Source organism: Zea mays, chromosome 1, assembly GCF_902167145.1.
Source record: "Zea mays cultivar B73 chromosome 1, Zm-B73-REFERENCE-NAM-5.0, whole genome shotgun sequence".
NCBI lineage: Eukaryota > Viridiplantae > Streptophyta > Magnoliopsida > Poales > Poaceae > Zea > Zea mays.
Window position 1 is genome coordinate 25,676,015 of NC_050096.1, and position 24,622 is coordinate 25,700,636.

At 44.8% G+C, this 24,622-nt stretch overlaps 4 protein-coding genes and 1 pseudogene across 14 annotated transcripts; 2 read left to right on the forward strand and 3 right to left on the reverse strand.

Annotated features, from left to right (window-relative positions):
• The first annotated feature begins 1,756 nt into the window (after nt 1-1,756).
• On the forward strand, nt 1,757-2,724 carry LOC115066717 (LOC103643731-like pseudogene; annotated as a pseudogene). The gene has a single exon (NR_163822.1). The product of NR_163822.1 is annotated as a protein-like pseudogene (transcript).
• A 1,926-nt stretch (nt 2,725-4,650) lies between these two features.
• Nucleotides 4,651-7,587, forward strand: LOC103632631 (AT-rich interactive domain-containing protein 2). 9 transcript variants are annotated; one of them, XM_035963049.1, is made up of 4 exons: nt 4,651-4,986; nt 5,382-5,516; nt 5,594-5,791; nt 5,893-7,587. In XM_035963049.1, the coding sequence occupies exons 2-4, from the start codon at nt 5,393-5,395 to the stop codon at nt 7,191-7,193; spliced, it is 1,623 nt and encodes a 540-aa protein (XP_035818942.1). In that variant the 5' UTR covers nt 4,651-4,986; nt 5,382-5,392; the 3' UTR covers nt 7,194-7,587. The 9 variants fall into 9 exon arrangements, with proteins under 9 accessions (XP_035818942.1, XP_023156931.1, XP_023156934.1 ...); XM_023301163.2 differs by having other exon boundaries at nt 4,651-4,855; nt 5,379-5,516; nt 5,582-5,791; XM_023301166.2 differs by having other exon boundaries at nt 4,651-4,855; nt 5,379-5,516.
• Nucleotides 7,588-9,789: 2,202 nt separating this feature from the next.
• Nucleotides 9,790-14,381, reverse strand: LOC100191520 (putative mitochondrial-processing peptidase subunit beta mitochondrial). Its single transcript, NM_001136951.1, is given in 9 exon segments — nt 9,790-10,199; nt 10,565-10,672; nt 10,770-10,835; nt 11,171-11,269; nt 12,060-12,168; nt 12,292-12,443; nt 12,531-12,668; nt 12,753-12,917; nt 13,602-14,381. Coding segments are annotated over 9 exon segments (1,593 nt in total). The 5' UTR covers nt 14,271-14,381; the 3' UTR covers nt 9,790-10,112.
• A 1,159-nt stretch (nt 14,382-15,540) lies between these two features.
• LOC100279890 (TPX2 (targeting protein for Xklp2) protein family) lies at nt 15,541-18,537 on the reverse strand. Its single transcript, NM_001152842.1, has 9 exons — nt 17,558-18,537; nt 17,415-17,466; nt 17,270-17,326; nt 17,114-17,191; nt 16,911-17,030; nt 16,569-16,667; nt 16,303-16,460; nt 16,115-16,180; nt 15,541-15,980 (listed from the first exon to the last, which is right to left on the reverse strand). The coding sequence occupies exons 1-9, from the start codon at nt 18,412-18,414 to the stop codon at nt 15,878-15,880; spliced, it is 1,590 nt and encodes a 529-aa protein (NP_001146314.1). The 5' UTR covers nt 18,415-18,537; the 3' UTR covers nt 15,541-15,877.
• A 2,983-nt stretch (nt 18,538-21,520) lies between these two features.
• LOC100193037 (uncharacterized) lies at nt 21,521-24,410 on the reverse strand. Of its 2 annotated transcripts, none has more exons than XM_008648026.3 (6): nt 24,192-24,410; nt 23,199-23,556; nt 22,487-22,577; nt 22,283-22,407; nt 22,052-22,149; nt 21,521-21,916 (listed from the first exon to the last, which is right to left on the reverse strand). In XM_008648026.3, exons 2-6 carry the CDS (start codon nt 23,514-23,516, stop codon nt 21,817-21,819), a joined length of 732 nt encoding a protein of 243 aa, XP_008646248.1. In that variant the 5' UTR covers nt 23,517-23,556; nt 24,192-24,410; the 3' UTR covers nt 21,521-21,816. The 2 variants fall into 2 exon arrangements, with proteins under 2 accessions (XP_008646248.1, NP_001353918.1); NM_001366989.1 differs by having other exon boundaries at nt 21,549-21,916; nt 23,199-23,562; nt 24,192-24,260.
• Nucleotides 24,411-24,622: the final 212 nt, after the last annotated feature.

Genomic DNA, 24,622 nt, shown 5'->3' on the forward strand with positions numbered 1-24,622 from the left:
TTCCTATTCCCATCTGGTTGTCTCCCAGTCCCAGAATCCAGCCTCTTTGTTGTCGACTTGTCGTCTCTGGTGCTCCGGCTTTCAAAGGTATGTCTTTAATGTTTACTTGTCTCTGGTTAATGTAGCCTATTTGTAGAATTTAGTTTAATTTCAGTTTTGGTACATTGCAGTCGTTGAGGAACCAGAGGCGACAGTTGACAGGTCTAGCTGGTTTAGCTCCTCGGTCTCGTGGTCGAAGTCAGGGTCATGGACCTTGACGCGGCTGCAGAGGAGGAGCGCCGGCTTGAGGATCACAATGAGGCGCATGATGCTAGGTACTTTCTGGGGTTCAGTGACACCCATGGGGATCCTATTGAAGTTGATACTGTTGTCAGCTCTCAAATTGGTACGGGCACTGGATCCACAAGCCCACCAGTCCCTGATCCTAGTCAGGCTGATCCTGATGCTAGTGGTACCAAATTGAAGAAAAGGTCCAAGTGCTGGAACGACTTCGATGAATTGACTAAGACTGTCGATGGTAAGAAAGTCAGGTATGCTGCTCGTTGCAAGCACTGTAAGCAAACACTCAGTGCTCGATCTAGTTCTGGTACTGGCCATTTGTTGCGACATAATTGTCCTTCTAAGAAAGCACATGAACGCTCTGGCAAAGTCCAATCAGTGCTTAAGTACAATGTTGATGGTACTTTGCAGCGTTGGGAGTACTCTCCTGCTGTTGCTAGGACTGAACTATGTCGTTTAATTGCTAGGGATGATCTGCCTCTATGGCATGGTTCTACTGCTGCTTTTCAATGTTACATTAATCGAGCTCATAACCCTAGATTTGTGCATGTTTCTAGGCAAACCACTGCTAGGGACATGGTTAAATTATATAATGAGCGTATGCAGAACTTAATTGGTACTCTTAACAATGATGTTGGTTCTATTTGTCTTACCTCTGATATCTGGTCTGGAAAAGCAAAGGAGGATTACTTAAGTGTAGTAGCTCATTTTGTTAATTCTAAGTGGGAATTAGAAAAAAGATTGCTTGCACTTAGGCTCATTGATGGTAAGCATAGTGGTGTTAATATTGCTAATCTTGTAGCTACTGTGATTGATGAGTATAATTTAACTGAAAAAGTTTTTGCTATAACTTTGGATAATGCTTCCTCAAATAATGTTGCCATGAAATTTCTAAGACCTTTCTTGTGTGGTTACCTTGGTGTACCTGTTCCTGATAGTAGCCTTGGTACTGATGCATATGATGATGAATTGTCTACTATGTTTTTGCATCAACGTTGTTCATGTCATGTTATTAATCTAATTGTTAAATCTGGTTTGGATCCTATCAGAACATATCTTGATGACTTTAGAACTGCTATAACATTTTTAAATGCATCCAACCAACGTATAGCTGCATATAAAAGCTACTGTATGAGTATGGCTGTTCGCCCTCGTAAATTTGGTGTTGACATGGATGTTAGATGGAACTCTACTTATTTAATGATTAAACACTTGTTACCACACAAGTCCACCTTCTCTGTTTTTTATCAAAACCCAGTATCCTTTGAATGAGGATGGGGCTCCTTTACTTACTGATAATCATTAGGCAATTGCTGAAAAAGTGTTATCTTTCTTAGAATTATTTTATGAATCAACTGTTGCATTGTCTGGTGTCTACTATCCTACTGCTACTTTAATGTTGCATCACATTTTGAGGATAGCTAGACATCTAAATGCATTTGAGAATGATATATTGCTAAGATGTGCTGTTGTTCCTACAGGATGCATCACATTTCGTCAGGATGCACTCTCCAAGTCTCCATATAGCCCGGCGCCCCGGCATCGCTCTCGGTCCAGTGCCCATCTTCTTCTACCCTCTGTCTCTCTCTGCCTTTCCTCTCGCCTTCTGCCTAGTTGCTGATCCATCAACGGCCACCGTGAGGCTCCGGCAGAGAGCGGACGGCAGCAGCCAACAGGTCTGGGTTGGGCACGCATCCACTGATGTTCTGTTCATATATGATATTTGATTTGAAACAGCAAAGACATAGTACCGCCCTCGCCCTGGATATGTGCAGCAGCAGAGCTTACACGGAGGAGTTGATAGCAGGTCTGAGCAACTTCGAGTTCTTCAAGATCCTGCTCCCCGGAATGTACGAGGAGGCACTGCCGCACTGGTAAGCTGATCTCTTGCTCCGCGCTAAATCCCATCGGCTGGGCCGGCCCGGGGCTTTCAGGACGCGCACGGATACGTGCGCCGGCGCCAGGTGGAGCTGCAGATGAGGGGACGCTCATGGACGGTGAGCCTGAAGCGCGGCAAGCGGCTGCTCGGCGACCGCTCGGCCTTCAAGTACGGGTGGCACAAGTTCTGCGTCGACAACAACCTCGAGGTCGGCGACGTCTGCTTCTTCCGGGTGATCCGCTAGGGCAGTGGCTGCCGTGACGACGAGAATGAAGAGCGGGAGCAGGAGGAGGAGGACGATGAGCATGTGCTCAAGGTGGAGGTGCGCAAGAAGAACGGCACGTTCGTCTCCTGATCTCATCGCAGGCCGGCCAAGTCGAGCAATATGTTGACTTAATCTGTCAGTGTCAGCAGGAAATCACTAGGCGTGCTGTATTTCTTCTGGATTGGATTGTTCATCGTCTTCATCTCTGTCAGTAAGATGATCTCTGTTCTGGTGGTGGTGGGTTTGAATGGTTTGTAATCAGATGAACAGCGTCCAAGGTGAAGTTAGCAACTCGTGCGAGCTACTTTGGTGGTGATCATGGAAGGTTCATGGAAAGCTTAGATTGAGTGTGTTGCTCTCGTACTTGATGTGCAGGTGTGCAGGAATCAAAATTATTCTTGGAAGGAGATTTGTGTGCAGGCCAGGGAGAGTGCTGTCCCATTTGGCTGTGATGCCGAACCGGCGGGCGGCAGCACGTCAATCTCTCGCTAGTCTTACAGCTGACCCCGGTAGCCCGGTCTAGCTGCACAAGAATGCAATGTGCTTGATTTTGACGTCAGTAACTGGGACATGTGAGTAAACACATTCGCATAGATAACTGGAGGGTTGCTGCGCGTGTGACACATCGCGTATATGATGATCCCATATGCATTGTATAGCAGTGGTTAGGCTAACTAAACGTTGCAGCAATTAGTAACGTATGTTCAAGGAAGGCACATGCTAGCACTTCTGATTTCCTAAGTTCATAGTGGGAGCTACGCCGCTAGCTGTTTTTCCTAGTCAAACTTGCTATAAAAAATCAAACAAAATATAATTGGGATAGAGGAATTTCTTTGCTATTTAGTTTGAAATAGCAAAGAGATTTCTTCCTCGTGGATAACTCGTGATCCTTGTCCACTAAATCAGCCCTGAGGGGACGGATCGAGAGGGTGTAAAGTGGGCCATGACCCCCTCAAATTCTTATAACCTTTTATGCATACATTGTTTATTGTTATGTATAGAAAAAAATTGAACATATGAGTGGGCTAACATAGTCCTCTCTCTTGTCTCCTCATCGGATCGGTCTAGTCCTCTCGACTCCTGTCCTACTCCTCGGACCAGTCCTCGCATCTGTTAACAACTATAACGACCCAATCTCCATGACGACATAGTTCGACTCATGTCGTCCACGATCTAACTAAGAGGACACTGTTGCACCGTTCGCTGGGCTCGCTCCTCCAACGCTCTACCACACTGTACTAGTCATTGCTTGTATGTGTATAAATATTACACTTGAGATCAATATGAAGCGTTGTTGATCTAATCACTCTTACAACATCTATCCGTCCAGTCCAATTCTTCCTGACGCCTAAGCCAGTCCACCCCGATGCCCTCTTTCTGACACCGCAACACGCGATATCGGTCCCTTCATTATGCTCTTGTTTCTCTCGTTATCGTCGGTGAGCGACGAGCTTAGCGAACCAGCAAGTCCTAGCTCTCAGCAGAAGACATCGCCTGATGCCACCCCTTTTCGGCGCCCCAGCCCTTTAATGAGATCGACATTCGGGAAGGCACACATGGTTTCGATTCGGTCAGCAAAAAGTTAGCGGTATATTTGCTTCTTTTGTTTATATAGTTTTCTTCTTTAAACTTGTATCATATATTGATATAAAACTTGAATCCTATGCAACACTAGTTTTTACGATCTTTCTTAAATTCGCTTTTGCGGTTTTTTGGCCCCATGAATTTTTGTCTGCATCCGCCACTGGATACTATGTTGATGGCTTGTTCAGTTTTGGAAGCGACAAAGTTCTCTCATATGATTCTTGAGATCCATGTGAGGGCTTGTTCGCTATATACTCAATTTAGGATTTGTTCAGTTGCGTCTGGATCAAACGGGATCGAAGGAGATTAAATCTCCTATTCAATATTGACTAAGGAGGGATTTATTCCCTTCCAATTCAAACGCAATCAAACAAGACCTTATGTGGATTGAAGGAGATTGAGTGGGATTAAATCCCAATCAAATCAAAATCCATTATAATTCTTTTCAATTCTTTTCAATTTATATGGGACGGGAATAACCCAACAGTTCGGGTTGTTTCAAACTTTGAACAAATAGGCTCACAGCCCCTGGGCCACACGCAGTTTCAGCCTATGGGCCTCAGCCTGTTAGTGTGTGAACCGAATAACGGCCCAGAATGCCGCCGAGCGGTCGACATGGTCGCGAATCGCGGTTTCGCTGCCTCTTTTTTCTTTTCCCGTTTTTATAAATAAATCAGCCCGAAAATAGGACGCGGTCGGCGGTCGTGAACCGAACAAACCTTTCCCCAAAATTTCCCCTCCCCCGCACCGAACGAACTCTCGATCCGATCCCGATCCCTGCAGGGAGCCGCCTCGGCTCACCGATCCGGCCCCGGATCCGCTCGTTGCTCGACGGGATCTCTCGATCGGTACCAGCTTTGCCCCCTCCCTGTGATTCCGTAGGTTCCCGAGGTTAGGGTTTGCGCGGGTGGGTTTCGGGCTCCGATCCGCTCGATTAACGGCGGATTTTGCACGGGGGCGTCGGATCTACACGTGTCCTGTAGGTTTCATCTCTTATTGTTGCGATTTCTCGCGTCAATTTCACGTGATTTTTCTGGTGGTCGGATGCGTGGCTAGGGTTTCATTCAGTACAGAGGTGTTGTACTCGTATTCGCGAATTCGTTACGGTTTCATGGCCGCGATATTCGGATTAATTATTGCACGAACAAAAACGTAGATATGTTACTCGTTACAGACGACAATTCATCTGTGCCCTTCATCATGGTTGTTGAATAATGTGCATTTGGTCTGGAATGATTAATTTGACCTACCATATAGCTTAAATCGTTTATTACTCCTCTTGAATTGGTGCTTTCCTTTCAGTTGCATCATGTTGACTGTTTGCTAATTAATAACATGTTTGTAATTCATTATTTAATTCTTTCCTCTCAGCAGTCTGGACAAGCATGCTGCATCAGGAGAACAGTGAGGCTTTCGGGAGGCACCACTCTGAGCAGCTTGCATGTGTCAACATGAGGGGAGCAGATAATGGTCATCCGAATTTCCTTCCTGAGAAATGCCAGATTGCAGGTGATAACTTAGCAGCATCCTCTTAGCTGCGCTAGACATTTGTCTTGACTCTAATACATGTTTAGTTTGTCCTGAAGTTCACCAAAGGGGTGAAAAAGTTGGACTATTTGATGAAGAGCTGGTACATGGTATTCATCTAACCAGTCCTTGTGTTCAGTCACCATTTTTGCCAAGTGGTGTCAAAGAAACACCTATAGTGGATCATAACAAGAGACCTGCATCCAGTGACATACTGGACATAGTTGAATGCAAACGGCTGAAGCAGGAAGATCAAAGTAATAACTCCACCCTCTCTTGACCAGTACATAACGTCTTTTCTGAAAGTTTGTTTATGCAGAGACAGTTAGATAATGTACTTGTCTTTTGTTTATTCCAGTCGTTACTAAGGAAGACAACCATACATCTGCTGAGGAGGAATTTCATGACTACCCCACATACACGACTTGCGAAAGAAGCTTTGACTCACCACTATATGAGAGTGAGGAAAGTGAAGATGAGGGCGTAGATTCACCTCTCCATTGTTCACATGCTCGCACCTATGTTGAAGATGGTCTATGGCCTGCCAGCTTTCATCAATCTGTTGGCCCTTTTTCCTTGAGGAAACCTGTTCCTATCGGGTCAAATCATCAGGCTGAATTACCTGAGTGCAGGCCATTTGGTGGAAGAACTGAAGAAGACGAAAGTGTCAAGTGGATCAGAAACAGTGTTGTGCCAATGCCTGGTACTGATGCATCGTCTTTGGTGTTGGAGCCTGTTCACTGCAAAGCAGGTTGTGATTGTCTTGACGAAGGTTCAATCAATTGTGTGAAAAAGCATGTGATGGAAGCAAGAGAAAATTTGAAGGATTCTGTTGGTGCAGACGCCTTCAGGGAGTTGGGTTTCTATGACATGGGGGAAGAGGTTGCCTCAAGGTGGTCAGAAGAGGAGGAACGTTTGTTCCAGCAAGTGGTCTCGTCAAACCGTGCTTCTCTGCGCAGGAACTTTTGGGATGAACTTCCTCTTGCCTTCCCTTCCAAGTCCAGCAAAGAGCTAGTGAGCTACTACTTCAATGTCTTCATGTTGAGGAAGAGGGCTGAGCAGAACAGGTTCGACCCAGCGAACATTGACAGTGACGACGATGAGTGGCAGGCAGGTGGTGATTTTGAGTTTCCAATAACAGGAAGAACTGATGAATACATGCCAATCGAGTCCCTTACTGATCAAGATGATGTTGCTTGCAATCCATTTCCCTTGGAGGGGGATTTATATGGAGATTCTGATGATGAGGACGAGCTTGACAATTCCAGTGGAGACAGGCATAATGGTGTGCAGAGGGCTGGTATGTTGTCAGAGGGTCATCCCGAAATGTCATTTATAGATCATGATCAACAGACGTTGAAGCTAGATGCAGATGCACAAGATGACTCTTGCACATCATTTGAGGCTCATCAGGTTGGTTGCGATGGTGGGGCACATACTGATATTGGCAATCACTACAGGAGTGACGACGGCCTTTGTGGTGGTGCAGAACATGGGTTCTTTGGTGACCATTGTGACACAAAAGAGTGGGGCTTCGGTTTCAGTACTGGTTGGGAGAGGCATGATTTTTTGTCAACGAACAATGTCATAGAAGAGGTGTTCGGGAAGGGCTCCAGTGAAGATGGAAGTGACACTGCTACTGGCCAGGACCTTATCTGAGCCAGAGGCGGAGGCTTCTTTTCAGCTGCGAAACCTTTAGCAGCCCCCCCTTGTTCTCTGAATCTGTACAGCAGTAGTAGTTGGCTATTTTGATTTGATGCCTCACTTGTTCGTATAGGAATCTCTCATCCCTGTCCTTGAACATCATCTGCTTGCGATATTGGTCGCATGGCTAATGTAAATCCGACGATGATATCATCTGTCGATGATCTGTTGTTAGGCTGTAGCATGTACGTATCATCTTTGTAGTGACGGTGTGTTTTGACCTGAGCATTTTTCCCATGTGCCAACGAGGGTCATGTAATAAAAGGCTGCTGTTGTTCCTTGCCCAATATATCTCACCAGCTCGTCATGTACTCCCAAACGTCATTTTTATATGAAATTTGTTGTCGTTCTCGCGGCTCGTTTTAAACCCGCCTTGAATCGTAATGATTGCAACGGAAATTCCAGCCTAGCAGTGATGTTGGGTTCGCGTTCTATTTTTCTTGCATCGTAGTCACGTTACACACGCCGAGGCCGAGGCTTGTTTTTTTTTTATCACATTTCACTAGTGGCTTCAACCTTCTGTCAGAGCAAGTATTTGCTAAAAATACTGAAAAACGACCAATCTAACCATGAGGTCGATCATGGTTCCAACCTTTTGTGAGAGAAAATATCTGCTACAAACCTGCAAATACGAAAAAGGATCAATATGAGCATGACGTCGATCGTGGTCCCAACACGAGCGAGTTTACGTGCACACCCATTATAAAAACCGAAATGCATGAAAACATCGACCTAAATTTACCCGCATAATTTTTTTTGCCTCTCTAAAAGTATCTCCAAGAGTCTTTATAAACTTTACTATATAAATTATTATTCAGAGATCCATTTACATAAAACCATTTTATACAATTTTTCACGTCATAACAAATTTTCCATATTGGTGGGGCCTGCGCTGGGATTGCTGTCGGTTAGACAAACACGCTTAGGGCTGATTTGGTGGTAAGGGATTCATGGGAGAAATCTCCTTGCAATTCAATTTTAAATAACAAGGAGATTCTTTCTCATGGATTCCCTTGGGATCCCTTAGCACCAAATCAGCCCTTAGGGTCAAGTGTGGCCCGAGCATCCTTGCTGCAATGCCTTTTGACATGGCGATATCCATGTCGATGCGCAGCTATACATGTCCAATGGGCCGTGCCGGGCCGGCCCGGCCCGGGCACGGCTTGGCCCGGCACGATGGACACCAGTCCAAACCCGGCACGGTTTGGTATCGTGCCGGGCCGGGCCGGCCCGCGGGCTGGCTAACGCGGCCCAGGCCCGGCACGGTTATTCTTACACGGGCCGTGCCGGGCCGAAGGCACGGCGGGCCTGTCGTGCCGGGTCGGGCCCGGTCCTATAAACACAAAAAAACACTCCAAAATTCAGAATTTAAAGGTATTATTCAAATTTATTTTAGATTTAGTTAATTATATTTATAATTTTAGATACATATTTAGACAAAGAATTTCATATACACATATAAACACATATCATAAGTCAGAATGCTCTCATATAATAACATATTATAAGTATTATAGCTAAAAATAGACTGTTCGTCACAAAATCAGTCCCTCAAACGGGCCGTTACCGTGCCTACCAATTAATCGTGCCGGGCCCGTGCCTGCACCGCGGGCCCGACGGCCAGCCCAAGCCCGGCACGGCTATTGGACCGGGCCGGCCCGGGCACGCCTCTAGTCGGGCCGGGCCGTGCTCGTGCCGGGCCACGACCGTGCCGGGTCACGGGCCCACTGCCGGGCCGGCCCGTTTGGACATGTATATGCGCAGCACACACAAGGGCGATTGTTGCGGCGTTGCCGTAGCATTGGTGTAGCCTACGTTGGGATTGCCATCGGTCCGACGAACACGCTTAGAGCTGATTTGGTGATCCGGGATCCCGGGAGGATCGAAGGGGATTGAGGGGGAAATTAGTTCATTTCCCCCTCAATCCCCTCTAATCCTACCGGGATACCCTTGTCACCAAATCAACCCTTAAGGTAAGTGTGGCCCGAGCATCCTTGCTGCGATGCCTTTTGACATGGCGGCATCCATGTTGATGCGCAGCACACACGGCATTAGCATCTCGCCGATGACAATGGCCGCCATTCAACAACCGAATGATAAAGGTGAGAAGGATAACAGAGAAGGTGAGATGGGTAGCAGAGAGATTTTTATAGATCATCGTATACCCTATGGTTATCCTACACCCTGTTCTTGCCTCCAATGAAACCTTCTCTGGCCCTTTGCTTTTTGTCTGTAGGAGCAGTGCGTGATAACATGTGTTGAAAAATTGTTGAGAAACTGTGTAAATGAACGCGAGGGCACTGTTTCTTTATTGCATTCCCATCATATATATATACAAGTGAAGAGTCGAGTCATGGCGAGGAGGCCATTGGATCCCGCATGTACACCACGTCCGTCGGCCAGTTGCAAGTGGGGAACGTGCACGTCACTTGGTTTACAAGGGTTGGGAGCAGTACAAACTGCTTAGTTCTCGCAACAGTTATCTGCTCTTTGTAATAACCTTCCAACAAGGTATAAAAAAAATTGCACAAGCTAAAACTGTACCATCTTTACATATAACGAGCCACATCAAATTATTTGCCAAAGTAAAAACCTTCCAACAAAAGATGGAACGGTAAGGGTCATGACTCATTGTAAGAAAAATAACATAGGCTGACCACCCAAGTAAGCCACGTCAGTCGAACCTGCCTATCATTATTGGCAGATTTGTGGATTCTGAGCAAGAAAAGAAATAAAACAAATTCTGAAGAAGAAAAAAACCTCTATCGCAGCAAGCGATGTGCAGTGCTGAGGCCTTGATATACAGACGCCGAAAGAGGCAAATTTTATCTTTGTCCTTGCACACCGTAAACATGGTACACCGGCAGATTGATCTTAGTAACGGAGCATGTAGGTCCGGCGTCTGAACCAGTTGTAGTCTGGAAGTCCTTGGATCGGTCCCATCGCAGCAATAGCAACATCCTGAAACCAAAACAAACAAACTAACTAAATATTGCTTTCTCAAGCCTGATAGGAAATAATTCAAAGAACACATTTTTGTTTTTTTCCAAACTAAGTTACTGGTGACAGTAGAAGTTTAGTGTTGAAATGCATGCTGAAGAGACATGATTGTCTTCAAATCATCCAATGGATTGGTTGTAAGCATAAGAAGCACAACATGAAACCATACGATCCTATCGCTAGAGGTCGATCACAAAAACATCATGATATAATGCTTCACAACAAAAGGGGTGCATCTTAAGCCCAGCGAGAAATTGGGCTAGCTTTTAGAGTTCACCAGAGAAGGAAGCATAAAGATGAAGGTTGTAGGTTGGCAAAAAAAGTACCTGATCAAAGATGAAGCGGTTTGCAACACGCTTCACAGTGCTTGCATCAACAGCATCTATTCTTGCAAAAAGCTCTGGGGTAGGAATTCTTCGTCCATAGGTCAGCAGCTGGAACAGGAGAGGAACGAAAAAAAGTAGGTGCTGATCACTAAAATTTGGTGTAAAATAATTGGTTGGACATCAAAATAATGGAGCAAAATAATACCTGGCGGCCAATGTCCTCGACAACAGCAGTTGAACCATCAAGGTGGAGTTGGATTGAGGACTTCAGCTGAAATTGTCATCACAAAGCAATGAAAATGTGAGACCGTCCAGCAGTTCACTTATATGGTCACATAAAACACAGTTTTGCACTGTAGATTGCACTTTTCATAGACTGAAGTTTGAATATGAGGGTGGGGATGAGTAAACTGCTGGAGATAGCATGATACTATGCTGAACGTATGCCAGCATATTAATGAAAAAATTATCATCAGGCTATGATTGTCTCTCAAGCCCAAAAGAAAGAGAACACCATACATCAAGCTTTGTAGCATGCAGTGTCTGAGTAAACTGAGATACAATATGGGTATGACAATTTTCTCCCATAACAACTTCAAACATTACCTGATTACGTGCACGGATAACATCTTCCTCTGTAACCCGGTATGACAATTTGCTCATCTCATGCATAATTGCAAAAGCCAAATCATCCAAGCAATCAGCCTGAAAAACAAGTTTGCAAGGTCAAATAAGATCAATGATCACCAGGAAAAGGTTGACAAATAAGGCATACTATTGCACAAAAGCAACATCACACAGTACCAGCAAAAATTAAGGTTCACAACAGATTAGTGGGAAATAAAACTTGATTCAGCATTGAACTGTGGGATGGGCAAGCTATATTAATAGACAAAAATAAGTCTTATTAGTTTGACTATTCTGCAGTAGATTTACCAAGTATACACAGGCATGGGGGCTCAGTATTTCAAATTGAAGTACAAAACAAAACTCCCTCTCTTTATTGTTTACATGGAGAAAAAAGAACCATCAGTTTGATATGTAAATAAAGATCAGAAATTCAGAATGAAGCCAACTTTCGTCATCAAAATTCAAAAACTATCAGAGCAATGGCAAACAAAAATGCTAACTCCTGGTTTCAATTGCAACAAGTGTAAGGGGTTAGAATTGTGCCAATAACATAGTTGTCACTAACAGACCCAACTGCAACACCTTGTGTAGCGCTTATATACAAGTTTATGTGAGCTGGGAGAATTTAATAGGAAGAGAAGGCAGAACACTAAAAACATACCTAGAGAATGTAGATAGTGTGTATCTAAGGTATGTTTATTTGTCTTACTTTTCGAGGAATTTTAACAAATAAATTAGCTGTGTACACATTTCTTTCATGACTACGGATACGGATGGCATATATAACTACACAATATGTATAGGATAAAATATTATTTCAGGCAATTTATGGATACTTCACCAAAGGTAGAAATACAACAGTAACCTTAGCAACAGCATAGACACCAAAAAGACCAGTGTCCTTGTAATTCATGTTGAATGACATTACACTCTCAGCAATGTCATTGATTGCTGCTTTCTGTACAAGCTCCGAACTGTAAACAGTAAAGCAGGGTAACATAGCAAAGATATGGTCAGTAACAGACTATGGAAAAATGAGGATCAGGCCTGTACACATGATAGCGAAAACAAAGAACAAAAAAAAAGAGTGAACTTACCCCATGTGCTTTCCTCCACCAGCACTCTTGTTCCATGAACCAAGCATTGATTGCATAACCATCAGTGCAACAGAATCAGGATCTACCCATGATGCTCCATTGAAAGCAACAGCAAATTGAGCAAGGGGCATGTCATCGTCAATGATTCGAACCTACCAAGAGAGCATACAATGGTGAAATAATGTGGGTTCATGAAAAATAGCACAACTAAGTATAGAGTGAAAAATTGCAGAACCCACCTCAGAACCCGTGAAAGAGGCTGGTTGCTTAGCGACCAACATGTTTGTTGTTGTAGGGTCAGTTGATAGCTTATTGAACAACTTCTTTGCCTGCTCAACAATGTCTTCATGTTTCACATTGCCTGCAGCTGTGATAACCTGAAACGTGTAAAAGTACTTCCATCATACTCCAATAACAGGAACATAAAATGGTGCAGAAGCAACACAGTTGAAATCATGTACCATTCTAGGAGCTGTATAATGAGTTGCAATGTAGTTCTCAAGGTCCTCTTTGGTGATTGACTTGACATTCTCTGCAGAACCCAAGATTGGTCTGCCAAGAGATGTATATTGGAATGCAGTTGCATGGAGATGATCAAATATAACTTCCTCAGACTGTCCCTCAACCTATGCAAGGAAGAAATAGACCGAAGAATTATGTGAAGAATTTCGTAGAACACATACATTTTACTGTACAGAACACCTTGGCTGGTTAAACAAATTGAGAATTACTAACAAGCAAAATTGTAAGGTTTGATGAATGTATTGAGCAAAGGATCCAAAACAAATTGCTTAAGAGACTCGGGTATACTGATAACACTCTGGCGTTAAGTGTCGATGTGTGCAACGGCTAGATGTCTTCAACTCTTTCATCTCCTTGTCACTTGAACAAATATTTTTTCACTCAGCTCTTTAACTTCTCAACGAGTTTAAGAGGAACAAACACCTAGCAGACTACTCACCTCACCTCCCTACTCTAAATTTTCCAGAAAATTCTCACATGTCAAAATGCATAGTCCTCATTATGATATAGCTTTAAGATTAGTAGAAATGTTAACAGCAAACCAGAAAGATCTTCATCACACGCCATAGAAGACATAGTGCATCTTATCTGAGGTAAATAAAACCATATTCATTAAGACGATAAAAACTTTCTCGGTGAAAAGTTCAACAGTTAACCATAGAGAGCAATGAGCATAGATAGAACAAATGCCTGATTAGTGATTATTACCCGAACTGGTTGACACAGCACAAAAAATGAGAATTTTGAATAAAAAGATATCTATAAGACTACAAAATCAGGGTGCATACCTCCCCCATCTCTCGTAGGATCACTTCGCGCTCACGTTCAATGCGGGCCTGGTCGAGATTAGAGTTCTGGAGGATGTCCGAGAGGACCTCCATCGCACGGGGCACGTCCTTGTCAAGCACCTTGGCGTAGTAGGTCGTCTGCTCCCGCGACGTGTACGCATTAAGGTGGCCACCCATGTCCTCGATCTCCAGCTCCAGCTGCGCGGCGCTGCGCTTCCCCGTGCCCTTGAACAGCATGTGCTCGACAAAATGCGCGACGCCGACCGCCTCCTCGTTCTCGTACCTGCTGCCCGCATCGATCCACACGCCGACCGTAGCCGTGCGCGCGGCGAGGGAAGACTCCGTGGCGATGCGCAGGCCGTTGGGCAGTGTGGTGACCCGGGTCTCTGGCGCCGCAAGGATGGCCATGTGGTCCGCGTGGGACGGCACGGGGCTGGCGTAGCGGAGGAAGCGCGGGTCTGGGTGCTCGAGCCGCCGGAGCCTGGCGTTGACGGCGTCGGCGATGCGGTCATACGGCATCACGGGAGCGCGCACCGCGGTCGCATCGGGGGCGAGCACACCTGGCGCCGCAGCGACGGCCGTGGAGGCCTCGCGCGCGTTCCCGGCCGCCGCGGCGGCCACGGCCGAGCGGCGGCGCACCGCGGTGGATAGGATGCGGCGGAACGCCATCACAGCGGATCTGATGCTGTGCTCACGCCGGCAGCGGCGGCGGAGACGGAGATCTGCCTGGAGTAGGGTTTGGGTTGCGATGGATTGGGAGATGGGAAGAAGAAATCGAGAGGGGCAGAGGGTGGAGAAGATGCCGGGCTGCCCAAGGGTCCCTTAGCTTAAGAGGGGGGAAGGGGCACGTGTCATAGAGAAAGGCTACGCCATTCTACTATTGTTTTGAGAGGCTTTGCCTTGTGTGGACATGAAATATACCGAACATGATATAGCCTCCGTTTGGTTATAGACTAAAATTTAGTTAGAAGACTAAAGTTAGTCTCTATCCTATTTATTATATAGACTAAAACTATTTAAAACATATTAAATGAATCATAATAGGACTAAAATACCACTTAACATTCTCACGTTATAGTGCAACTGAAATAAAGGGGCAAAAATTAGAATTTATATGATTTAATCTCTTTTAGTCACTACTTGAGGGACTAAATACTAAAACAATTTAGTCTCTATTTTAGTCATACGGTTTGGTAAATTAGAGAGTAAATATAACTAAAATGGATGAACTAATCTTTAGTCCCTCAAACTAAACGGGGGCTAAGGCCATGTTTGGTCTCTTTAGTCTAGGGACTAAACTTTAGAGACTAAAATTAGTAAGAATATACTAAATAACTTATAAGAAGACTAAAATGACCTTTAACATTCTCCTGCTATTAGTACAATTGTACTAAATGAGTGACAAATGTAGAATTAATATGATTTAGTCTCTTTTAGCTACCTCTTGAGGGACTATGGACTAAAGCAGTTTAATTCTACCGTTTAACAATTTAGAAATTAAATGAGACTAAAATGTTTTAGTCCCTCAAACCAAACGGGACCTAAGACTAATCGGGCTGGACGTTAAGCTAAGCATTATTGGTTGCTCTGAAAGTCAGGGTCGTGCCTGAGCAGGCTGGGCCCTGAACGATTCCATTGTGTGACCTGGAGTTTCCGTGAGTACATGCATTTTTTTATGAACACATTCCATTGACATCAACATAATAACATTCAACTTGACCAGTTTTATTGAAAAATACACTCACGACAAATTAGATTTATAAATTGCATTATAATTATAATATTAATATATGTTTTCATAATAGATTTATTTCGTAAGGTAGATGTAAATTTAGTCGAAGTTAGATGAGTCTGATATAAACGGTTCGTGTTGACCATGGGTTTTTCGCGCGAGGAACGAGTGCACATGTAATGAACATGTTGGAGTGCAGAAATTTAATTGTGCAAAGTTTCAGTTTGCTACACCTACACTTATGCCCATACACAACCAAGTCAGCAACAGCAACAGATTACTCGACTATTCATCTGAAGTCAATAATGTACCACCGAAATTCATCTTTGAATTTCTTGATCAGTTTCTTGGGCAGCAAAATTCCAACCTTGGTGGGATTGCATCTGAAGCACAGAGCCAACGATTTGCATATGCATGTACATAACAGAAATTAGAGGCCAGGCGATCCGAGCAAAGCTGAAAAACACGCCTGATAGCAATTTCTTCACATATGGAAGACGACGAATCAAGAATGACGAAGACAGGGATGGAAACATTTTTTGGATCATGTGTGTTGATGCTCTGTACTTCTCGATTGCCATAGTGGATGTTGGCACTGCTGTTGTGGATTCAGCTTTCCAAGCTCCATACATTGCTGTCGACAGTAACTGTCAGCCACCATTGACACATAACCAAGCATGGTGAGCATGCTTTGCACAAATAAATAAATACAGTGGCTCGGGAAACAAGTTTTGTGCACAAATATGCCAACTTAGTTATATTTTTGACAGTAAAAACTCACCAGGATATCTTTTCTGGCCTGAGGTGGAATTTCGGTTCCATGGGAACTGTAGCCGGTTTAGTCGACCTATAACGATAAAACGGATCAGAAATTAACAGTTAGTTGTGTAAATGATAATACATCTCTCAAGTATTGGGGTATTAAACCAACAGTACTGTGAAAGATTCAAAATCTAACATGGTCATCACCTTTTGGGGATGAAGGGGCGGTCAAAGTATGGCATGGGTTGAGCTTTAGGAACCAGCTCGGTCCTCCTCAGTTGCCTTATCCTTTCTTCTTCCTCTAATTCCTGTTGCCTCTCCCATTCTAGTCTTTGTTGCTCAGCGAACTTGTTCCTTTCCAAAACCTAATTACTCAAAAAGGACATGATTAAATATTTAGGTATATCAATTAACTCCAACGACATTACACCTCAGATAATAAAGTATGTAAAATGAGTTTTTAAGAGGCTCACATGCTGATCAAATTCTGCACGTTCAAGCGCACGCACATCGCTATGCAAAACAAGGTCTACCGGCTCAGTTCTTTCTTTGACTGCAGGCTTTATCAAACACTGAAATGGAGAGAATGAGTAAAAAATCGTCATTTTACTAAGATGCTAAAAAAAACTTTGCAGTCCCAAAGAAACATCAGGCAATTATATTCCATAGGACTTTGATACTATTTCGACTTTCCTAATAAGCTATTGCCATGAGAATAATAAGGACATTCATAAGTAGCAATTTCCCAGTATCACATGGACATATGCTAAGTTGTTGACACAAGCCCTCTTCCCAGAAACGTTAGTTAAACATACCTCGGGTTCATCGGTAGTCCATGGCAATCCTTGTGCAATATGAATACGTTTATTCTCTTCCTCTACAAGCATCTCTTGCACCTTCTGAACGAACTGCTGTTCCTTAAACTTTCCTCTTTGCTGTCATCATAAAGAAAACATGGTGACTGAATCTTCACAAACATGACTGTGACAACACTGAGGAAGTGAGGATGCGCTATTACCTCAGTTCTCAGCTTGAATGGATGCTGGCTGGTGACCTTGAGCTTTTTGTTCCAGCTGCTCCTTAGTGATTCCGATGACTGCATGCATTAAGATATTAGAACATGCTCTAACATGACACAACCCACATAGAAAACAAAAACCTATGTCAGGCTTACATTTCTCCTGCTCCTGCGCTCGCCAGCCGATGTTCTGCTCCTTATTGACTCAGATGACTGTCAGAGAGTAAGAATGCATTCGGATATGAGAATATGCCCCACCATGACCAAACCAGAATAGAAACTAGATTTATGCAATGCTTACGTTTCGCCTGCTCCTACCCTCGCCAGCCGATGTCCTGCTGTCCCAGGTCAACCTAAAATGAGTGACAAACTGTGATCAGAAATTTGCAATCGAGCGAAAATCATAAAGCACTTCCTTCTGCTTGTTTGTCGACATCAACCAACCTGACGGTGTTTCCATCTAGCGAAGAGCAGAGTCTATCAGACCCTGCATTCTGGAAATCAGCCGAAGAGAATACCGACAATGGTGGGAACCCCAGATTACTCTCAGACTCCTCCTTCCACAGCTGCAACCCGGGCAGCGCCCGTGAGCCATCACCGGACCTTTCTGAGATGTTGAGCAGGCTCTCGAAGGCCTGCACCATATTTTTTACGCGGCCAGAGCCAGGTTCTGGAACGCTGGTCACCGTCTTCGCCATCGCCTTAGACCTCATCGCCCTAACCTTGCTGCTCCCCTCCAACTCCGCGTCGGTCCCCTCCTCTGGCCGCTCCTCGAGTGCTCCACCTTCCACACCCTCTTCAGCCACCTGCTTCACCTCCTCCGCCTCCTGTCCCAGTTGCTCCTCTCCGGTGGCGGTAGACGCGGCGAGCTCCTTGCGGAAGAAGTCACCCTGCGACGCGCGCAGCGCCTCGCGGGCAGCCTCGCGGCACTTGTCGAAGTCGATCTCTCCCCCGCCGCCTCCCACGGTCGCGACGTTGCGCCTCCGCCGCGCGCCCTTCTTCGCCACGAGGAATCGCCGCTCCCGCTCCGGCGGCGGCGCGGGCGTGGAGGGCTTCTTCCTCGCGGTGGCGGATCTGGCGCCCGCGGGCGGCGGGGACTTGAGGACGGGCTTGGACGGCGTCGACTGCGGGGGAGGCGGCGTGCCCGGGATGTTGGGGTTGGAGTTCTCGGACGCGTGGGAGGGCCGCGCGCGAGACAGGCATGGCGTCTTGGCCACCGCGGGGGGCTGGGGCTTGGTCGGAGTCCTGGCAGCCGCGGCCAGGGGCTTGGTCGGAGTCTTCGTGGCCGCCGCCGTCGACATCGATAGGGTTTGGAGCTCGGTGCGCGGCGGGGGTTTGACTGGATCGTGGATTTCGCCTTGTGGTTGTGGGTGGATGGATGGATTTGGGTCGACGAGATGTTTCCGTGAAGGCGACGATGAGAAAAGGGAGCGTCGGGGGGCTGGAGAGTGGAGCCTGGAGGCGTAACGGCTAGTTCGTCGGAGGCGGTCCTCCCCGAGGCGTTCGAATAGCTGTGCCAGTTCTTCGCCCACTAGGACACACCCATGTCCATGACATGTGGGTTCCCGAACTCGTGGGCCCAAACGTCATCCTAGTGTTTTTGTTTCGTGTGTGTAAGATTGGGTCAGTTGTGTGTTATCGAGGTGGAAGCTGACGTGGACAAGCACCCATGGCGACGTGATTCCCGGACAACGGAATTCTTACGATCCAATCATCCAACTCGCATATACTAGTTTTCACCCGTCGGCATTGTGGGTTTTGTCCAAATCTGACCACCAATGCGAGTGAATGGGAAAAAAAAACGCAGGCACAACCTCGTCGAACGTCGACGGTCGGCGGTTTGGCACGCTCAGCCGGCATTTGCCTTTGCGCATCCAGCCTCGTTCGCAAAGTTGCAACGCACGGCACATGCACCGCTCTGGCGCTCTTTAATTACGCTTCTCTTATAAAAAAAAGGAACAAAATCCCGGGCTCTAGCTTGCCAGACACAAGTTTTCTTGAATCCTTGTTTGTAGGAAAAAAACTTTTTCAATATTCATATTATACGTATTAGGTTTGAGTGTTTTACATAAATAGACGGGAAAAAAGGCTCAGCGTCGACCAGCAGTCCAGCACAAATCAACGTGCGCACATACGTAGAGGCCGAGGTGGAGATGGGATGAGCAACAACGACGCTACACTACAGGCTACACAGCTGGTCAGCCGTCGCCACGCCTGCCGCCGCCAAGGAACACGCACATCTTCCGGAAGAGTGTCTTGGGCGCGTTGAGCCAGCCGGCGGCGGCCTTGCGCGGCCGCCTCGGTTCCCCGCGCCCGCCGGCGCCGTCGCCGATCAGCATCCGGTTCAGCCGCACGACCATCGTGTTGAGCTCGAACGAGTCGTACAGCGTGCCGCGCTGGCCGGCACCGGCCATCACGACGGCCAGGCCGCCGCGCTCGGCGCTCGGCTGCTCGCCGCGCCCGTGGGTGCCGATCGGCTTCGTCGTCGTCGTCGTGCGCCCCACAACGCAGTGCGGGTGCGCGCTCGCCGCGGGCCTGACGTCGTCGGGAGACATGCCTCCGTGCCTGGCGCTCTCGTAGCACTAGTAGTCGATACTCGATAATCGGCGTGGCCGCGTGGTGAGTTCCGTATGCAAAGAATACGATCGTCGATCGATGCTGGCAAGAAGGAAGATGACAGCGGCGGCGCCTTGGTTTTTACGTATGCGAGCGTTGAGTACGAGAGGCACGGCTACGGATGATAACGGGAATTGCCAGTCGGGAATAGATCCCCATATTCATCAACAGAAAAAAAATTCAACCACGGATCCCTGATCCTTATCTCGTTTAGGGCTTGTTCGGTTCTAACTCAATCCATATGGATTGAAGAAGATTAAGGGGGTTTCAATTCCTAGTAAGGGGCCGTTCGTTTTTTCCGGAATGAAGGCATGAAACAATTCCTAGCCGGTTTGTTTCTCTAATTTATATAAGTTTTGATCAGTTGGAATGATTTCTGGTTTATTCTTGAACAAACGAACAAGGCATAAGTCAAAATCTCCATTAATCTGTATCAATCCCCTCTAATTCATATGAATTGAAAATAACCGAACAAGACCTTAAAGTATAATTAAATGTACTTCATTTGTTATTAATAAAAAAAATGTCACTTATACATATTGTTAGATGTAATAAATCATTATATGTATATCAAAATAAGTATATTTGTACGATGAGCGGTCTCTTGACATATAATTATTTATTTTTATCATAACTCTTACACAAAAATATCGTTATGTGTAATTTTAACGGTCCCACGAGAACATGGACGAGGAATACTTCGATGTCGCTGTTTTTATCTCGTTTATCTGTTAGGGGGAAAATTCACGTTTACATCCCTGTAGAGGAAGAAACGTCATCCTCATTTCCTAATAGATTAATTTCGTGTGGGCAATCAAGAATAGGGCCATTGCCATCTCTATTCACGGCCTCACGAACACGACACCTACAGAACAAACAAAAACGCACGCAGTAGATCAAACTCTGATTTATGCACACACATTTGTGCACGAGGAGGGTCTTAAGTTATCTTAACCGCTCTCCTATCCTATCTAATTTTTTTATTTCAAACTTCATTCTGTAAATAATGTTATTTATAGTATAAAACGATATTTTATATGATCATATACACGATCCGTTGGACACAACCTTATGCAAATGATACATTCTCTAGTTACCCACATTAAATATATTAAAAGAGCATTAGATCAAACTCATGGATGTAGTGAGAAATTGATATTTATGTTACTTTCGTCGTATTTATGAACATCATAGTATGTCTGCAAGACTGTAACAGCAACTCAGCCGCCAGTTCTACTAAGCTAATGCATGATCCCATCACTCTATAAAGTAAGTTTGCGCGAAAGAGCCTCTAACTGAGTTAACCAGGGGTTATCTTACCCACACAGGTGGAGCTTTTTTTAATATGTGAAGTTTGCACATGTCACGGTACCTGTCGTTGCTACAACGGCTAGCAGTTTTCTGAATGATTGTTGATCACAGCTTGTTTCTGAGAGATGTGGAAAGAAGAAAGATATCTTTGCCACCTGTTAAAATAAATTAGTCACTACTTGCTGTGTGACCAGAGGGAACTTTTTTATTGATTCATCAGTACGTTACTTAGTTGATGTAAGGATTTCAATTTAATCCTTTGCAGTGGCTGTTAATTCACACAGATGCCAATTGATGGAAAGCTACTTAAAGAGTCCATATATTCAGTTATCATTCGACTTCACCACACTACCTCAATCTGTTTAGAGAGCAGTAAATGTGATAGTTGACTATGTTTGTTCAGTGCTTTGAGTACAATTATAAAACATACAGTGAGTTGTACGAAATAGATTTTGTCCCTTTATAATGGAATAATGGACACACCTTAAAAATTCGCCTTAATGCCATTCAAAGAAAGTTCCCTCCTATGTTATTGAAACAAATGCAGTTCAGGGAAAATAATCTATGAAATCCATAATGACACAAAATAGATCATCATTCTCTCACTAATACAACAAGTGTGGCCTGATTCACTCCAAAGAACACGGGCTGATTCACCCTGAAGGGCGCGGCAGCGCCTATGTTTCTAGTTTGCTCTAAAACATGTAAACAACAAGGTTCTTAAAATCCTGCAGTCGAGGCGACGGTCTCCAAACTGCCCGAATTCAGGTTCCATATCACTTGCCTAGCAACCGGCGTCCGCGCTGATTCGCACCTTTCAGTCTGAAATTCAGTTCATCGACGTCGTCGCTTAAAGGAACCAGAGCTTTGTTTTGCCTACAAACGAGATAAAATACCTCCATCAAACTGTATAAACAGTAGATAGCACAGGGAGAGTTTTCTGCACCAATTTGCTCATAATGGTGCCCTGTGGTATCTATAGAGAAGTCACTGTGGCAGTATTACTATTACCTGTCAATTTCTGTGCCCATATCCACTGCCATTTCCTTGAGTTGTCCCAATGTGCTACACAGGTCGGAAAGTGCATCATCCTGCTTTGTTCTCTCAGCCTAAAGAAAGAAGGAAAGAAATCAATGTTTAACTCTCATGAAGAAGAAGAACTAGAAGAATAAATGTAGAGAAGATAGTACTCGGTTCCATAGGTCACACTCACACACTTCATAGTTAATTCTGCAGACAGACCTGAACTTTTTCCATTGCAGATACAGGTGTGGTTTGTACATGACTGGGATATTCTTGACGTGCTGGGGCAATTCCTAGCTTCCCCCTCTGTTCCGTGTCGTTAGCTGTTGTCGCAGAATAGTTATCTGCCACAACTCAAAAGGTTTAGGCTTTAGCTAAGCAAAAAAATGTCTGACAAATTAATTATAATCTACAATAACATACTTCCTGAGACTGGTCCTTTTATCTGATGATTTCTCTTTGGTCTCCATGACTTGGAAAATAGCCCACCCAGACTTCCCAGAAGCTTCTCACTCTGAAGAGAACAAAAGTTTTGACATATTGTTGCAATTAATTGACCAAGACCAAACATTATAGCATGATAATAAATTTTTAAAAATAGTAACATCCCAACTCATGTTCATATATGTAGAGCGCACTCAAAAATTTAAAATGAATCTATGAATCATCAAGGCAAGAGTGACAACAAAACAGAAGGAAAACCATGTCCGGTAATACCATCCAACTAATGCTTAGCTGTGATAAATCATAAGATTCCGAAGATAGTTATCACTCTGATTGATAGTGATCAAGTATGATTTGGTCAGTAATTGTTGATTCACAACAAACAAAAAGTGGAAGAGAGTTACAGATCGTAGTCTGGACTGATCAACATGTATCTGTACAACAGTTCGGCACAGTTTTTCTTATAAAGGAGCATGCTGATCAAAATAAGTCCTTATCCAAGTAATGTACACATCTATGCATCTCCATCAAATATTTAGAGAAAGGCCAAAATTTTGACAAGGTATCTGATGACTGAATTTGGTACCAACATATTTTATTGTATAGAAGTTCAACCTATTCTGTGATAATAGTTGTTGGAAGAAACTTTTGTATACTTGGGGTATCCAATGATCAAAAGTAGGGAACTTACCACTGTAAGGTCCTGCTCAATGTCAGCTGCTACTTGATGAGACCGCATGATCTGCTCACCTTGACGGTGTAAAGTTAGCATGGTTTGTGTAGCATCTTCCCTGATGGCTTCAGCAGCCCTGACACAATCATTTACTTTGTGTGTGGTTTCTCTTGCTTTGGTTATAGCATAATCTTCCAACTCTTGCACAGATTGATTGGTGCGTCGTACTGGGACAGACTGTGCCCTTGATGGCCCTTCAGAATCAGAAAAGGGATTTGTCTTGTGGGGAGGGGGGGTGCCCAATGAGTTCTGTTTGTTATACATCGGCACCGACATCACAATCTACACTTCAAGTTCTGTACTGATGACCAGATATCTGCAACTAAAGGAAAATAAAAGGACTCGATCAGGATTTAGGGGAACAATCAGGCGTGGTGTGCATTCTTATCAACAACAAAAAATGGTTTGTAAAAGATTTTTGTTGCAACTGAAAATAACAGGTGAAGGGTAAGCCAGCATTAAAAAGCAAATGAAACATTATGAGAAAGCATATGAAACAAAGAATGCAGAATGACTTAAATTTACACCAAGATCTAACTTCCCGTGACTAAAGCCATGATTTCTTGGAATACCAGTTGTGAAGCTTCGAGTCCTAACAACAGGAACAAAAAACTACAAGTTGACGGCAGAAGGAGTAATCACATCCCAAACATCACATATAAAAGGATTCAAAACGTATGCGCTGAGCCAAACTAGGACTACTGCTCGTGCAAGGCCATGCCAAACTCAGAATCACGGGCACACTATCTACCTATCTGCCAACAGAAAATCCAGGGACGGATCCAATATAAAGCAGTGCGCAAGATGATTTGCTCCCCAAAAAAACAAAGTTAATAGACACTGAATCAGATCAGATCCGAACACAGATAGCCAAATAGCTTGAACTAGGGTCCGGGTGCTTAGTTTTGCAAAAATGGCGGAGAGCGGGCCGGGAGGGGGGGGGGGGGGTACCTGGCGTGGGGGGTGCTCGTCGCCGGAGAAGGGTCCGACGAAGACGGACGCGGGCGTGTTCACTTGAAGGCTGCTCTCATGCTAGGCTAAAGACTGAGAAAACGGTCGACTGGATTGTATAAGCGAGGTGAGACTGTCCGCACCGCAACCCGCTTGCCGTGGCTGTCTGCAGCGGCTCGCGCGGCCGCTCCCCCTCCCCCCCGTAGAGGCAACAAGCAGGCGCTGCCTACTACGGTACCCTTTCTACTATGTTATTGGTCCGGCTCTAATTATTAACAAAGAAAAATTAATAGTAGATAAAAAATAGTATATGAAATAATATTTTATGGTTGTAGCGGGATATAGGGAGAGAAAATAGATGGAACCGTTACGAAAGATAAAAAACTAGGGATGGAATAGAATGTTGATGATGTGACGAAAAAAAAATGATA

What these genes read in the sequence shown, in the direction of transcription:
- LOC103632631 (XM_023301163.2), top strand. Translation starts at nt 5,393, where the DNA reads ATGCTGCATCAGGAGAACAGTGAGGCTTTCGGGAGGCACCACTCTGAG. An exon ending in TGAGAAATGCCAGATTGCAG is followed by an intron (nt 5,517 to 5,581) that starts GTGATAACTTAG and finishes ATACATGTTTAG; the next exon opens with TTTGTCCTGAAGTTCACCAA. An exon ending in GCTGAAGCAGGAAGATCAAA is followed by an intron (nt 5,792 to 5,892) that starts GTAATAACTCCA and finishes TGTTTATTCCAG; the next exon opens with TCGTTACTAAGGAAGACAAC.
- LOC100279890 (NM_001152842.1), bottom strand. Translation starts at nt 18,414, where the DNA reads ATGTCGACGGCGGCGGCCACGAAGACTCCGACCAAGCCCCTGGCCGCG. An exon ending in CTAGATGGAAACACCGTCAG is followed by an intron (nt 17,467 to 17,557) that starts GTTGGTTGATGT and finishes CACTCATTTTAG; the next exon opens with GTTGACCTGGGACAGCAGGA. An exon ending in AGCGCAGGAGCAGGAGAAAT is followed by an intron (nt 17,192 to 17,269) that starts GTAAGCCTGACA and finishes TAATGCATGCAG; the next exon opens with TCATCGGAATCACTAAGGAG.
- LOC100193037 (XM_008648026.3), bottom strand. Translation starts at nt 23,516, where the DNA reads ATGTCGGTGCCGATGTATAACAAACAGAACTCATTGGGCACCCCCCCT. An exon ending in CTGCAATGGAAAAAGTTCAG is followed by an intron (nt 22,150 to 22,282) that starts GTCTGTCTGCAG and finishes TTCTTTCTTTAG; the next exon opens with GCTGAGAGAACAAAGCAGGA. An exon ending in ATGGGCACAGAAATTGACAG is followed by an intron (nt 21,917 to 22,051) that starts GTAATAGTAATA and finishes TCTCGTTTGTAG; the next exon opens with GCAAAACAAAGCTCTGGTTC.